Source organism: Agelaius tricolor, unplaced genomic scaffold, assembly GCF_023055355.1.
Source record: "Agelaius tricolor isolate 1412-34295 unplaced genomic scaffold, bAgeTri1.0.p SCAF_8, whole genome shotgun sequence".
NCBI classification, from domain to species: Eukaryota; Metazoa; Chordata; class Aves; order Passeriformes; family Icteridae; genus Agelaius; species Agelaius tricolor.
Window position 1 is genome coordinate 22,186,317 of NW_027269268.1, and position 17,243 is coordinate 22,203,559.

The 17,243-nt window shown below is 37.5% G+C and overlaps 1 protein-coding gene across 1 annotated transcript in view; it reads left to right on the top strand.

The window, feature by feature from the left end:
* Positions 1–4,105, top strand: part of GUCY1B1 (guanylate cyclase 1 soluble subunit beta 1) — a 41,907-nt gene extending 37,802 nt beyond the window's left edge. The window contains exon 14 of the mRNA XM_071431941.1: positions 2,794–4,105. Within this exon, the coding sequence (XP_071288042.1) occupies positions 2,794–2,817 (24 nt within the window). The 3' untranslated portion in view covers positions 2,818–4,105. The remainder of the gene's footprint in view (positions 1–2,793) is intronic.
* Positions 4,106–17,243: the final 13,138 nt, after the last annotated feature.

Genomic DNA, 17,243 nt, shown 5'->3' on the forward strand with positions numbered 1-17,243 from the left:
GATGTGTGTGCTGGTCTCTTAACCCCAGATGGCCCCCTGCTTGTTCAGACACTGTTGCATGGCAGAGGTCCTGCTTTAGAAATACACAGGTGAAAACTACTTCTGGTATATGGCATATCAGCCTAAGTTGTCTTCTCAAAATGAGGTGAGGTAGAGCTCTTCAAGCACTGGGGGACCTTTAAGCTTATGCCTCAGTTTCATAATTCTGGGCACGTATTATCCAGAATTTCAGTAAAAGCCAATGAGATCTAGACTCAAAGTGTGCTACAGACTTAGGCAATGAGGTTACAGTATGCCAGCTGCTTTGCCATAGCTGAGCAGGTGCATACAATCCATCCAACATGTCAACAGGAAGAAAAAAAAAAGATAAAAGTAATTTACATAGCTTGAATTTTGCCCTGAAGAGTAAAAAGAATGAGTTTTCTACTATGTATTTAAACTTAAAAACACCCTTGACTAAAATAATGAAAGTCATCAGTCATCTTGGCTGAAATAATTCTTGTAAGTCAGAGGAAATTAGTTATGTGTCTGAATGCTCATGTACTTCTGAAAGTGTAATTTAGGCTCTTAAGCTGTTTAGGCTTTTTAGGAGATCTAATCCAGATTTATTACCACTGGTACACAAGTATATGAATATTGACTTTTTAATGGTAACTCCCAGTACGAACCCTCTGGACTTTAGCTCTGCATTTTAATTCTGTATTTGAATATATATTACTTACAATTATATTCTGGGTGCCACTTTTGAGAATACTTTTCTATTCTTATTCTACAGTATGATAACTTCACATGGCTACCATTATTTAAAATCTGTTGTTGTATTTAAAATACATTTTAATTAAACACCTTTCACTTTTTTTCTGCCTTATAAATGTCCTATCATTTGTTTCAAGACACACTATAATTTTAAATGTAAATTTCAGAGAGGTACTGGGTCAGATGGGTATTTTCCTTGTTTCAGCCCAACACATGTTTAGTATGAATATAAGGTTCAGGTAGTTTAGGACTTTCAGAGATATTGTACAACAGCTGGTTTTCTTAATCCTCACAGCAGTCTTGAGAGACACTTGCTGATACTATTATCCAGTAATAGAGCTTTGTAGAGGGACACGTGGAGGCAGGAATAAACCTGACTGAGAAATATTGTGAGCCTGATTTTCAGGAGCATTTAAGATTCACAGTTTAAGCACACTGAAAAAGCCTTTCTAATTTTGTTAGTTTTTGTTAATTCTGAAATTCAGATATAGACGTAATTCTTAGAGACAGAAGGACTTTCCCAGGACAGGTATCTCTTCTAAATTGTACTAAGTTTGGGAGCATAGGAGAATAGAAAAATACACTGATGTGATGATGTGAACTGATAATCATTTTGTCAGAAGTGATTTTGAAAAGTGAAAGAGTATATTCCTCTAACCTTTTGATTCTTTTCCACTGCCTGCACAATTTTATCTGTCCATACACAGAAAATGCACAAAATTTTATTCTTTAAGATTTTCTGAACTATTTCTCCTGTGAACATACTCTTTATGTTTTTTTCTGGCACTTTATAGGCTGTGCCAAAAGCAGAAATCAGATAATCAACTTTAAAGTAATCACTTTGCTTTATGCACACATGTAATCTTGGTTTTCTTTCCAGAATTTTTTTCAGAATGCTAATGTATTATTGTGTGCAGTGCCATTTATTGTTATGTACAGGGGGACTGTAGATGACAATAAATAAGGGCATGTTTAAATATATTCAGAAACTATATGGTAAACTTCATGATAGGCCACTGCAGAATATTGCAAGAAATTGCATATAGAAGTAAGCATGAAAATATTTCCTAAATCATCCTGAAGACACTTCTGCTAACTATGCTTTTACTGTGAAGTTTTCTAGCTCCAGTATCTTCAATCTAGGATTGATGCACATTAGTGATGTATTTTTCTTTTCATTATATCCATTGGAGAGTTACTAGCTCAGCATTTCAAATCTATCAGCATATTTTACTCTGAAGACCATTAATAAGGACACGGTGAGGAAAAAGGACAGAATGTTTACAGATGCCATAAGAGATGTGAAACCAAGGGTAAAAATACACTGTTTCTCTACTAGGCCAGTAGAAAATGATAGGGCTGAAGCAGCTCAGCATGCCTCAAACTTGATTCTTGGGTTGACATCTCTAATATCAGTCCCCATGAGCGGCAGTTACTTCTGAAGAAAGACCTAATTTACAAGAATAAGTGTTGGTTTGGAGTGCTGCTCCTTCACCTTTTTCTCTGATATCTCTTCCATGATACCAGTACAGCAATAAGTAGAATTGCATCAGAAATACACATACAACAAAGCAAATGTGAGCAATTATTCACTTTGCATCTGCTTGTTTGCATAAAATTAATTATTAGTCTTCATTATTTTGAGGTTCAGCTGAAGTTTCTCTCTCGAGAAACAGATTTGTTGTAAAAAATAAATCTTGCCAAGAACCTCAGATGTATGACTGCAATTTTACTCCCTCTCCAGTTTTTTATATCTCTCTCTTCTGCCCTGTTCCCACATTACTGGTGGGAACAAATTGAAATATTTCAGGCAGAGCTGGTAGTTCACCAGGACATGTAGGAATTGTTTCATTCCTACATACAATATATATGAAAGAAATACATGCACTACCTATGCTTTTTGGTTTTCTTTAGTTTTTACTATTTACTGATACTGGTTGCAAGTTGTAAAATGTATTTTGTCACTGCATTAACCCACCATGTTGTTGCTTCAAAGAAAATTCCTTACTTCTCAAATTCTGCTTCCATGCTCTCAAGGAAACAAAGCAAGATGCTTTCTGAGCTGAGGGAAGAGGAAGAGGACGCTGAATAGGGTGCAATACTGTCTCCAAGTAGGGTGCCAGGCAGTAAGGTTATGTTATGGATGTTCTTTTACATTGTATCTCCCATTGCCATGTGCAATACCATTGTCTTTTGCCCTGCTCCTCAAGTCATACCATTTTTCTCCAGACTTGCTTGCTAATTTTTTGTCCTTATTGTTGGTACTGTTATACCTTTGCTATGAGCATGTATTTCAAGCTTTCCTTTTTTTGATATGCATTTTTGCATGTCAGTCATGTGACCATTCCTACCACCAGATAATGTTGAATGAAACCATGTAGTATGCACGCCACAGCTAACCACTTCAATCTGATGCTTCACATCTTCATCTTCATCTCTGAAGTACTGTGGTTATGTGAATTGATGACATTTCTTGAAAGATAGATATTTCAGTTGATAGGCAGGACAATGAACCTAAGGAATGATATTTTAAAAAAACCTAAAACAGCATTATGAAAATTATTGCATATATGGTATCACATTTAGTTCTGCTATTACCATGCTTCTCATTCATTTTGTGAATAATACTTGATGCTCTGTAAATGCCTGGTTAGAAAAAGGTTTCTCATTTGATATCATCCTGCATTTTCTCTTTGTGGACACTATAAACATCTTCTGTATTGGAAGGGGGCAGCTGTTTTTCTGATACTGCCATTTGAAGCATGTGCCAGTGTACTTCTACTGAAATACTGTTCACTTGCAATGTGTTTCTCATTGATTTATATAAACTAAATTAAATTGTCATATTAGTAATAGATTGCTGGACAATTTTAGACCACTCGTAGTGCATTGATTCTCATCTGATGTAGCCCGTGGGGTTGGAAGGCATGCTGCTGGGACATGGTTGATACAGTTGCCTTTTGGTCTGGTCTCTCTAATTTCAGAAATGATCTTATTTTATTCCTTGAGAGGACCTGGTAATATTCTAGGAATCATGACATAATTAAGGGATGTAAAGCTTGGAAAGGCTCATAGTGTGTTTCATCAGCTGATACAGTTAGTAAAAGTGGACAAGTTTTCAGATGCATAGACCTTCCTCACTTTAATATATAGTGCATTTTTATGTGAATAGTATCTGTTCTTATCTGACTGATCATTTCTGAATTTGCATTATAAAATAGAATAGTGCAATTACTTTGTGTATAAAAATTGTCTATATCTAGTATATCTTATTAGCACAGAATATATATGTATAAATGTTTCATGTTAATGTGCAAAAGAAATTGCAATAAATTATTTTTTCCATGGACTTCTAGAAATCTTGTGATTTTCTTTTGGTAGAAAACTTTATTTCATTGCTTGATACAAAAAAAAGTATTTTCTCCATGAAATAATTTGCAGGTCATATTTAAATAAATTGTTGAGGCATTGTTCCAATGTTTGCAAATGTCCAAGTGTCTCACATATTCAGGGTAATGGATCACATCCTCATATTAAAGTAGTGTTCAAAATGTTGAGGTTAATGCTTCAAAAATAGTAGATGAAGTGGCAAAAATGTATAAAACCTTCCTATGAAACCCTTGGGCAATATTTAACAATCAAACATTATTAGCTGTATGCTTTGAGCAGGATGTACATTAGCAACTCAAGCTTTAGGAATGGGAAAGGAAGGGAGGAAACCTCATATTTTCTTCCCCATCATCTCACTGCTGGACAGCAACACACCCCAAGACATCATCAGAGGTTGCCCTCTCTCAGACAGGTCCACAGCAGCAATGTGGACTGATCAAGTTGTTCAAGCTTACAAAAACTTTATGGTGACTTTGAAAGACATGGAGTTTGTGACAGCTGTGGTTGTGTATTGATATAATTCATATGCAAATGGTTCTGAAGAAACTGAAGTTCTGTATCACACTTCAAGCTGGTGGAAGATGGCATGCCAGAAAACTTAAATAATGCTCTGGGTTTATATTGTATCTTCTTAATAATTTCAAAATATTAAAGCTCCCATTAAGCTACTTTGTAACATAACCAGTTTCTTAAAGCATAGAATAATAGCTCATATTGTGTTCATCTAAGAGCTTTTTATCTCAGTACAGTTTAGGCACTTACCCACTTCTGTTACTAAAACTGGTCTCCACTTAAATGCTGCATTCAACTACTAAATTTACAGTTTGGTTAAATATTACTCTCAGCTCACAGTTAAACACTTCTGCAGGTATTTAGTTCTTTTATGTGTGTTCTACTGCCTCTTTTATTTAACTATAATGATTTGCTTTTTCAATAGAAGCTCTCTAGCTGAAACATGAGGCAGAGTAATCATCAAAGTCTGTTTCAAAGGTCTTTATAAATGTATTTTATTCTGGTATTTTTTGTTTAAAAAAGAAAAACTGGAACAAGGAGAAAAAAGGAGAGATCAGCCATGAAATTGCAAATTATGGAATGCTGAGTTGTTTAGAATCTCCTGGATCTTATGCATTTCTGTGAAATCAGACAGGCAAGGGAAATTGATTTTCAGTGGTGTTTGTGCTTTGGCTATGCAGGGGACTCTGTGACTCTACTCCTGTCTTCAAGTGGGCACTGCAGCTGGCTTCCAAACTGCTGGGGCAGTCCTTGGTAGGAACAACCTCTGGGGACATAACTTCATGTTTGATTTTTTTTTTAAACAGAATGATAAACAATGGATGAGACGCTCATTTGGATATCTGCTTACAGGATTATCACAAAAATGTCTTTAGTGAAAGGGTAGTCAGGCACTGGAATGGGCTGCCCAAGGAATCACCATCCCTGGAAGTGTTCAAAAGGCAAATAGAGGCAGCACTTGGGAATGTGGTTTAACAGTGAACACAGCAGTGCTAAGTTAACAGTTGGACTCAATGGTCTTAAGAGTTGTTTTCCAAACCAGGATTCTCTGTAAAGGCAATCCTCCAGGAGGGACACATGAAGACAAAACTGATAAGGTTATGTGAGATTTTTTTTTAATGACTTGGTTGCAGTGTTTGAGATGGTAGTGCAAATCACATCTGGTTGGTTCCAAGCTCACTTTTGAAAGACAATCATAGGCACAAGAAGGAAACAGGAAGGAATGTGCTAGCATCTGATATGAATGGGTGCTGCTGGAGGCCCCAGAGCCTTTGCTTTGAACACACCTCTAGTAAAATCTAAAGCTAATCAATGAGTGTGCTGCAGGCAGTTGTGCACTACAATGTACATTCTTGTACTCTGCAGTGTCTATGGCCTTGTCAGCAACACCTCTCTCCATGGAGCCAGAGCAAGGTCTGAGGCATCTGTATGCTAAAATGTGTTTTTCATTCACCATGCAGACAGGTCAACACTTTACTGTATTGTCACAAACTGTAAAATGGTTATTCCATGCATTTCTAGAGCCATCAAATATTATTTAAAAAAAAAAAAAAAAAAGTCGGGTCATGAGATTCTAGCACTGTGAGAACTTGAAGAGAATTTAGTATTTATGTTCTCCAGGCAGTCAGCATACTGGTACAAATGGAATCTTTTGGGCAATTATAAATTAACTTTGCCAGTCACTGTGTTGGCTTATCATAGCCTAAGTAAAGGGAAGTGATTGGACTTATAGTCCTGTTTTATTTTAACAAGACTTTATTTTTCACTATAACAAGATCCTTTCTTTCCTGGAGACAGTCTGAAACTCTTGCTATTTCATGCACTGACCTGACCATGGGAGGGGAAGCAAGTAATAAGCCAGTAAACAGAGCTATGCTAATGTAACTGCAAAAAAACCCAAAAACACAAAAACAACAAAAACCCCCAAAACCAGAACAAAACAAAAAAAAGAACTAAAAAGAGGTTCCATTCCCCAATCTATAGCTGCACATATACAAGGCACTGAGTTTTTTTCTACTGTCTGTCTGACTTGGGGTGAGACTTTGGAAAAACTGCAACAACACATGCTGTCTCTACCAATTAATTCTTTGTTATTAACAGGAAAAGGCTAATGTTCAGTTTCATCATAATCAACGGGTCTTTTTGCCAATATAACTGTTTTGGAGATAATTACAAGAGTGGAATGTGAAAACAATATTGTGATTATTATTCTGGGATGAAGATGTGGGATCTCTGTTTATAAGGGTTTTGTCCCACACTGTTCCCCATATCAGCACTCACATAGGCATTGTTTTCCAGAGGTGATTATGTAATACAGATTCAACACCGCAGAGCAGCTGTGCTTTCAAGGGCAGCAATTTTGTGGGCTGAGGATCTATCTGTTCATATGCTAGGCAGCTCTGGCAGGAAACCCATGTGCCTTTTTGTATTGTAGGTTGTCAGGGTCATTCTAGCCTTTAACAACTGATTTTACACTTTGAGAAATGTGCTGTCCTGTCCAGTGCTCTAAAAACTGACTTGTGATTAAAATGACAGAACTTAGCTGAGCCCCAGCAAAAGGCTAAAAATGTTCACAGTTCCTAGCTGGTGTTAATCATAATCCTGAACTGGAGACCAATTAAGCCAATTGTGCTTGAGCCTTTGTTTAAAAATAAAACCAAATAATAACCTCCCACAAAAACTACAAGGCCATAGTTTTCAGATAAGGAGTAAAACTCTTTCAGTATTGCTGCCTTCAGCCCCTGTGTTAGTATGAGCACAGTGCTCTAATGAAGTGTATGAAAAATAAACCACCTTCATAAATCACACTGAAATATGCAGTGTATTAGGTGAAGAAATGCACATCTATTTCTTACAAGTCCTAAACACTGGGTCTAAGGTTCCTGGAAAGAAAAGGCAGCTTGTTACGCCATGTTATTTCCAGATATTTTGTGCAAGTCAACTTAATAAATATAAGCTTTCTACACATAAATAGGATGTTTCTGTGTTCAGAAACAACCTATTAAAAAAAAAAAAACCAAACCAAAACAAAACAACAAAAAACTCAAAAAGGAGATTGAAATGTAAGTATTCTTTTTCCACAGAGGGCATAGTGAAGCATTCAGAGCTTCAACCACCTGTACAAGAAATCCAAGCCTCACTTTCTGTCACATTATGTATGTGTTTCTGGGCAATTTTGTAATGATCTAGAGGATAAGAAACTTGCCCACAAAATAAGGATTCATGCCTTTTCACACAGCCTTTCCCACATCATCTTACCCTTCAGGCTTTATAGATGCATGTGTATATACACAGACACACACATTTGAGTGCTGCACACTCTTGCATAGAGTATCATGAGTGGTGTACAGACTGCAAATTCCAAAGTCAGCAGCTGTTGGAAGAACTTGCTTTCCTGAGGTTCTCAATTCTCCAAAGGAAGACCATGGAAATAACTGCTGTTTTGCTTTCATCCCTGGAAAAAAGGAAAGATCAATTTTTTTATACAGATAAGTATTTATTTTGAAAGCAATTGCTTCTTTCCATTGCTCATTTTATAAGTCTGAAAGGAGAGGCTGTCTGGGCAAAAGGGCTGGGGTTAATGATAACATTTCTATCTTTATGAAAGACTCAATCTCAATTTTCACTTGAACCTTATTTTCCAAACCATGCTGCATAGCTGTCAAGGAACACTGTCCATCCTTTTAGTTCATTGGTTTTGTTTTTACTAAGTGCTAAATTTTCACCTTACCCTTGACTGCCCCTGGCACCCTGAAGAAAATCAAACTCCTTTTCCTTCTTGACTGCTGACTCTGCTTTGGACTTCAAAAGTCAGTCCAATATTTGTGGTTGTTTCATTTATTACTGGTGCTATTGATGCTACCCAAAACCCATAGATCATGTAGCTCATTACATTTTAGTTCAGGAATACACAAATCAGATGTTTTGTCTCTGATGGATGTGTCAGTACTTTGAATTGTAACATCTCTCATGTGTAAAAGCAGGTAACATAAACTACAATTTTAAATGAAGATATAATATTCCAACATCTAACATAAGATGTGGTTACAATGGCACACACCTTTGGTAACATTTTGGTAAGGATTATGTAACAACAATGTTGTTTCTTCAGTTCAAGAGAAGAAGTTCAACTTTGCCCAAGCAGCACTCAGCATTACTATAGCTACATTTACATGAGGCTCTTAGAAGGAAAGCATCCTAGAAACAATAAAGGTTGCTCCATCATAGGAGGTCAAATTTGAAGAGATAGTTTGTTTAAACCATTTAAGAATTACAAAGCAAAGATACCACAGGTATACAAAGACTGACAGGTCTTTCTAAACATTCAAATTCATCATTCATGTGTAGTTTCTCATACAAAGATTTTTGGGGCATTTCTGTTTACATTACTGATTTTATTGCCCCATGAATGTGAAGGCCCATGGCAAGTGTAACACTGCTGCAAAAAAAAATGTATCTGGTCTATTAATTAAGTGCTTGAAAAAGCTCGTCAGCACTTTAGGAGTGGCTTCTGTTGTAGAGTGCTCACTTTTCTGCTAGGACTTCCTGCTGACCAACAGTATCACTCCTGCTGCAGAGTAGTCCATTTTACACATCTCTTTTTGTACCTTATGTTCATTTTCTCTACAGCTCTCTGGTAAATACACAGGAAAATTTCTGTTGAGACAAGTGCTACTGAAAGTGTCTCTGAATTGAAGACAGGAATGAAAAATACTTGCAAATCAGGAAGAACTAATATATTATTTCCAGGCTGTTGCTTATACCTGGAGTATGCCAAAATTCCCTGCATCTGCTTTTATTCTGTTCTGCAGTTCTGCAGCCTTCAAACTACTTCCATTGTTAATTATGAGGATGTGGACAAACTGGAAGGACTGATGTTAAAGTCTTTTCTTCTTTCCCTCATCTGTTTCTGCAACATTTCCCCTTCTATGCATCTCAGTTATGCAGATTTGAACCTTGGGTTGCTTTATTTATCAGAGTTGTTTCACTTGCTCAGTCAAGTGCTTGAAAACATCCACAGGTCATTAGAGTTACTAATTGCAGTCACTAGGTCAGGTTGGAACATCTCCTGCTCCTAAAAATAAACGAGCAGGAAAGCTACCTGCTTGTGGAAAAACAAAAAGCAGCTTTATTCTGGCTGATATGCAAGTGGGTGAATTCCATCAGTGCACAGCTTGGTGCAAAAAAAATTAGTAGTAATCAGTGGAACAGGATTCTGAGTGGGAAATTAGGCTATGAAAGGAATAGTCCCCACCCACCAGCACACAGATTAGTCAGGCAATAACTTTAAGCACTGCCATGGCTTTTTCAACTCTGCTTCTTTCCTTCCTACAGAGGCAGGTGGAGCGGATAATCAGGAGGGTGAAGAAAAGCAGACTTGTTGCTTCCTGAGCACCAGGCCTCATTTGGGCTTTCATTTTCTGGACACTTGCACAAGCAGCAGCATTTGGGATGCACCTGCCTTGCCCTGGAGCAGAGGCAGTGTGGCTCTGTGGGTGCAGGAGACCTGGGCAAGCTGCTGGAGGCACAAGTCCTTGCTGAGGACTTTATCTTCCATCAGCATCCAAAGCAACAACAGTACCAAGCAATGCTGCTCCTTTTCCACTTTTAACAAGAAAAAAGAGAGAAAGAATTTGGGCACTAACAGATTCTGTAAGCATGGCCAAAAGAATTGTTTTGGCTTATGGATCTGATAATGCCATCTGTTTTCTGTTCTGCTGTCCTTCACCTCCTTAGGGCAAATACTCATCTATTGATGCATGTGAACTGTGCATTCATTTTAATTACCAAGTCCTGTATATGCTTTATTTCATCAACCTTGCTCTTAGTCATACAAAAACAAATGCATGCATTCAGAATACATGATAGAAATCCATTCCACTCGTAGCTTTCTCAGCAGGAGAGCCATTCTGTTCAGCTGATTGCTGAACAATCTCAGAAATTAACCCTCAACCTCTTTCTGCTGATTATTTGAAGGTAGAAAGATTTTGAGTAACATAGTATTTATAAATCAAGACAAGGAGACTGAAAAAAAAAAGTAGTCAAACTTTGACTTTGATGTAATCCCAGAGAATTTTGCTATCTTTAACCACCATTGCATAGTTTGTTGTTAATGACATTCATATTGGTAAGTAGCAGTTGCATATTTTCCTTACAGGGCATCCTGGGTCTGGTCTTGATATCATGTAAATTACTGATCAGTTTGTGGACTTGTTTATATTCTTTATTAAGGCAAAAATGTCAGAATTATGCAGTTGAATTCAGAACTATATTTGTTGACTTTACACTGTGAGAATGTGATGAGTGTTTTATGTAGGGGTTAATTAATGGAGTTGAAGAGCTTAATTCCATTGCTGGGTGCAAATTCAGTAGAAGATTATACCTTTAGAAGGTTTATTTCCTGTTTGGCATTATGAAAGACACAGAGGTTGAGAAAGCAAAAATCCAGTGTTTCCCTTAGCACAGCAACTGTTTGGATCCTCAGCCCTCCTGATTTTCCTCAGAGATAGGAACTATACCATCATGAGGAATACTCTCTTCTTCAGTTGGAACCTACTCCTTCCTCTTCCCTAAAGAGATGGTTTTCACCCTTGGATGCATCTTTGGAATTGAATACCATTACTAATTTGCTAATAATGTTCTTGATTTCCAGACAGAGTTTTCTGGCAGTAGTTTCTTATTGGCTTATTGTACTAAAAACCTCCCATGGAGTCTGCAGAAACTATCAATGCCAGCCAGTGAGAATTCAGCCATGTGTCAGTAATAAAGAATGAATAGATTGTTTCCAAATATAGATACAAATCTCATAATGCAGTATTTGCTAGTGTCACCAGCAGAGCTTATGTGGGTGAGTATTTTCTGGAGCAAACCCAAAAATGTCATCAAAACAACTGGGTGACAGGAAGTTGTACTGTCCACATAACTCAAAAGCATTGTTTCTCCACCCTTCTTCATACATCAGGTGCAAAACCTCTTTGCCTTCACAAGGGAGGCTCAGGAAAAGTCATGTCTATCACATGACAGTGCTCTTGCTGTTCTCTGCTTGCTATTAAGGCCATTTGTTTTGAGACATTTAAGTTTTCTGTGCAAGAAGTAAGAATGAGAGAAAAGGTAGTTACCATTGCCTGCCTGACCACACTTTCTTATCTGACCATGTAAAATGGCTTCCCAAACACACAGGTGCTTTGAATTGAGGAGCAAACCAGATGCCTTACAGTTTTCTAAAGCTGAAGGACCTTTGGAACAGGGTCTGTGAGGTACTTCATACAGCAGAGTCCTTGTCTGAACTGGAATACTGGAAAAAAAATAACAAGGAGCAACTTATGCTTCAGGACAAATGAATTCTCTAAAATCTGGTGCTGTAGTGCACTTTATGACTTCACTTCTCTCAGGTATTTTTTTAGAATTATGTAGGTCTCTTAGTAACAGTATGGCCTTTAAAGAATTTTTTCCTCCTACTTGTTACTGTTTGCTTGACTTCCATGTTTAAACAGTGAGCAGCTTCTTATAATTAGTTTTAAAACAGGCTTTTGTGATGTTTTTCCAGTTAAACAGGGCTTTTTTTCTCATACCTGGTTTGTTTCATGTAGGAAATTGTTTGCCATTTTTGTTCATACATTGCTTAGATGTTTGGAGTAAAACAACCCCAGAAAATTCCATTTATTCAGATTGCAGGAGAAGATTAAGATGTGATACACTTCCAGACTAGAGCATGCACAATCTGTAAGTGAACAGTATATTTACATGGGAATGGTCTGAAGTTGTTGGCATTTTAAGGTTGGAAAATTTCTCCTGAACTCTGGATCAAAGTGTGTAGCAAGTAATATGAGTCCTATGCAATGGGGCTAGAAATGTTTAGGTGTGATTCAGCATTAAACATGTAGCAGGCCAGGTGACCAACAGGAAAATATTCCTGGGCTAGTCCTATTAGGGAGGATTCACAGTAGGCCTTCTAAGTTTTGATGTTCTCTTTGTAGCTACTGTAGACAAAGACCTGTTGGTTACCCCAGGCAAAAGGGTAATATTACAATTCTTAGCTAAAGTTATTGGGAGTATCAGTTACGGAAACTGCATAAGAAATGAGTCATTGTTGTGGGAGGCATTTGGGTTCAGTTGAAAAACACCAGAAGAAAATTTTCATTTTTAATGAACTGTTTTTGCATGTTCTGTGGTATGTGTGCAGCCCTGACAAACCCACATTTTTTACAGCTTGTGCATGAGAGCATTCCTTGTTGTAAGTGTTCCTATTTCTTATCTTCAGCTGATTCACAGTGTGTCAGGGGTACATCGGGAATGGTCAAGTGTGTAATCATCAGTCCTGCCTTGCACACCTGTTTGCCAAGTTCTTAAATAGGTAGAAGTATATAAGGGAACTCAATGCTGTGCTGAGATTGATATCCACAAGGGACACAACCTGTGTTTATTTAGTGTTCATCTCTTTAACTCAAAATGACTGGCTAAGGGGAGAGTGGCTTTGAGTGTCACAAAATAGGCAGAAATACTAACAATTGTAATATGGGCTATCAGCCTTTCCATTAAGGACCTTGGAGTGTACTGGAAGTGGTACTAAATTTTCTAAAGCTCAGGGTTATTTCTTTGAAAGTAACCCCCATGAATTAGCAAGGCAAAACTAGATATGCATTTAACCAGGCTTCCTGTTGCAAAATGACATTCTTCTCTGGAGATAGAAGTGTTCTAGAATTTCACACGGGAAAGAATAGCTGTGTGTGTGAACCTCTTTCTCCTAGTTTTGTGGAAGTAGTCCTGATCCCAAAAGATGCTAAAAATACTCAAAACAAAAACCACAAAACTCCACCACCTTGGGCATTTCTGTCCTGAGACAAGTGATGCGTGGGTGTTCCCTGTTTAAACATCAATTGTGTGTGTAGTGGGAAGAGCCATTTGGAAGTTTTTGTGTTTTAAAGAAGCTTTCCTTCTTGTGGTGATGCTTTTAGTGAGGAGTGAACAGAGGTGAGCATCTCCTGCTGGATAAAGGGACGGAGTGCAAGAGGATTAACAATGCAGGATGGCCAAAAGCAGCATGAACAAGATGTGATGCTAACCCTGGATCTGCAGTTGTACCCTCGCCATACAGAATTTATCATTTATAACTCTGTCATGTTTCAACATTGCACAAATAATTAATATGGTACAAAATTGGAAATATTTCCTGTATCCTGAGTTTATTAAGCACACTGACTGCCAACACAAAAATGTCTTTAACTCTGGGTACAGTTAGTATGACAAGATGTACTAATGTTTATAGCCTAATAAGGGATACTCGCTTCTGTGTACAGAAGTTTGAAGTTCTGGAAACACTTCATACTTTGAGAGACAGTGTGAGTGAAACAATATGGTTTCTGTTGGTCTGGGAGTTTTTAGAATTGCATGATCATGTTTGGATTTCCAAAATACTGAGCAACTGTGAGGCAATGTTTATTTGTAAGAAACTTGGCTGTTTCGTGCTGCCATGAGGTACTGCTCAGGTGAGGAAGAGTTCTTTTCTGAAATTTTGCCAGCACCAGATTCACACACAGTGAAAACACTCATATTTGGGCTAGGGTTTAGGCACAGCTAACTACCTTCAAACTTGAGTGATTATATAGGGAAATGCCCCCCCCCCCCCCCAGTTTCAGCTTAAAACAGTTGGTGAGGATAATTATTTTACCTTAACCAGCACTTTCTTAAGCAAAGTTACATCAGCTGGCCTGTATAAGCTCCTTAAGAAATGCTTTGGTAGCTGTATACTTTTGTTTGTTTGTGTTTGTTTTCCTCAGAAATCAATCTAAACATAGTGCTGCAAAGATGATGTCTCTGAAATAATGGCAGGTCTAAATAATGGCAGGTTTGTCAGGAGCTCCTTTGAAATATTTCCCCAGCTGATACATCATTAACCAGAGGGAAACAATATGACTTCACTTACTCTGAGAAATTCTCTTAAGAAGTGCTGAGAAATCAACTGTGCAAGAGGAGCCTTGTGAACAGCAGCCTAAGGTAAGTGGGGCATCTACTGGTGAAATGTTGCAGTGAATTCATCTACACCATGAGAGTCTGCTCCAAATCCTTCTGTACAGGCCATTCTGTACATTCTACATTTTTCTGTGCCAAATAAGCAAGTGCCAAACCTGTTTCCTGAACTCTTTGGGGAAAAATGCAATTATTTCTTGAATAATTCCTTTCTTTTTGGCACTCCTTTAGGGATATCTACCATGTACATTGCAATAGCAGTATTGTGAGACAGTTAGAAGAAGGGAAATGAGCTAAAGAAGCTTGTCAAAAGCTGTGATTCGTGTCTTTAGCTACCTCCAACTTTCCCCCACCCCATTCTCTCATGGCAAGTTCCCTGATAGTATGAAGTCTGTCTTCCTTGTACCAGGAGCTCTGACACTGACCAGGGGTTGAAAATGAATACTATGTATCAATAATACTCTGTGTATAACAAACTCTATGAAAAATACTTATAAAATTCATAAGTGAATGCCACACTATAAAATACAGAGTTCCCAAACACAGATCATTATCCACATAACTCATTATCCACATAAATTGCCTTCCTCTGTTCTTCAGAAAATATATGCAAGAGTGTGAGATTCTCTACAGCGTTAAAGTTTAATGACTTCTACAGAATGCACTTTAAAATGTATTTTTAATTTTTTTTTTTACAAAATTCTTATGTTGCACATTAGAAAAAGACTTGAGAGAAGCTTAAGGGAGCTTTCCCAATCATATAAACTAATTTCATTGTTAGGACTACCATTTTAGAATCAATTGCTATGGGAAAAGCTTGCCAGTATGTTTACTTGGAGCATGGATGTGCACTTGTGAAAAGGAAAACTGAATAAATAAATGACAAAGTAATGCTAAACTAGGAGATGATCTGTTCCAACTGTTAAAATACCCTGCTTCTGCTGTCATTACAGATATGACATTGTCACCCAGTCAGTAAAGCCAGACATTTCTTTAACACTTTTTAAAATCCTATTGCCATAATAGAGGAGTAGTCATACATCAAAATACAAAAGCACCCTTACTTCTGCTCTGCTGCACAGCATACTTGCTAAATTTAGCTGTGCTGGGGAATCAGTTGCTTTATATAATCTTATCACAAATCATTGCTGAACAAAATACCATCCAAGTCTGTCACTTGACCTTGGGCAAAACAAGCCTTTGTGCTTTCTTCAGAACTCCTTCTGCCACGTATGTTAAAAGAATTTGTAACCAAGCTGTGATTTCAGCTGTCCTTGTCCAAAGTCAGTGGAGTAAGCAAAAGTCATTTTAGTCTTGTTAAACAAAGCAAAGATTTCAGTACGTTCTCTTTCTGGGAACTGGTGCTTTTTTGGCTGATTTTTTAGAATGTTCTGTGCTTCATTTCACGTGAACCTTTGGACAGAAACAATACCAGTTTTGTTTTCTTTAGTCCTTACAATACTAATGTTATTTTATTCAGCTCTTATTGATAGAAGTAAACAAAACAAATCATTGTGATTGATAGCTACAAAACACTTTGATCTCTGAAATACAAGGTGTGCTTGATTACTATGTTTAAACTTTACCCTGCTTTTCTTTTTTTCCATAAGTCAGATAATACCTGGTTCCTACTTCCAAACCTATAATTTCTTTTGGCTCGAGAATTCCACAGTTAGAAACTGTTTGAGGCTGGGAGAAGTCTTTGGAGAAATTTTGCAGTATGTTTGCTCTGTTCTTTCCATTCTTCCTCTGTGTTGGCTAATGCACACTTTGAACAGTGGGGTTACAACAACTTTTTATAGGGGTGCTGAGCCAAATGTGCCTGTGCTTGGTAACAGTGAGGGGGGAAAGTCCCAGCAGAAGTGGAGTGACCAATAAATAAGAGTTGAGAAAAAAGGTTAGAGGACAAAAATCAAGGCATCTCTTTCTAGGTAGCAAAAACATTTCCTGTGTTTCCTGAATTGCAGATCCTAGGGCTTATGCTGAAGGGAAGCTTCAGCAGTAAAGTTGCAATGGAAGTTGCCAATGATGGCCAAATGGTAACATTGTCATTATTTATATCTGACCTTAAGGACTTGGCTCTTCAGTAAATACACTTATTACTTTATTTAATCACTGCAGTCTTCTTAAAAAAGCATGAGACTAAACCACTACTGCTCTATATGCCCAAACAGATGCAGGAAACCACAGAAGCTTTTCTGAATACTGAAGTAAATGTTCAGGAGGAAGCCTGAATCAGTACCAAAGCCACACAATTCTTACACTGACTCATATTTAGTAAGACTTAGATGAAGCCTTTATTTTCATCTTTCATGGCATTAAACACTGAACTTGACCCATGTTTGCCCACTTGCCATCCACTTGGATGCCCTGTGGTTCTCTGTAGTAGCTGGCAGACTGATGGGATTTTTTGATGTGTTTCAGACAGATAGTACTGTAAATTTTATTGCTATTAGGCACATTCGTAATTGTTTTAGGTGAAGTTACCATATTCTTCACTGGAATATGTTACAATGATAACCCACTAGAAAACTTGTTAATAAGGAACCAGCATTTTGAGAATAGCAATGCTCCATATTTATGGTAGTGAAGAAATTTCTGTGAGATAATTTGGCATG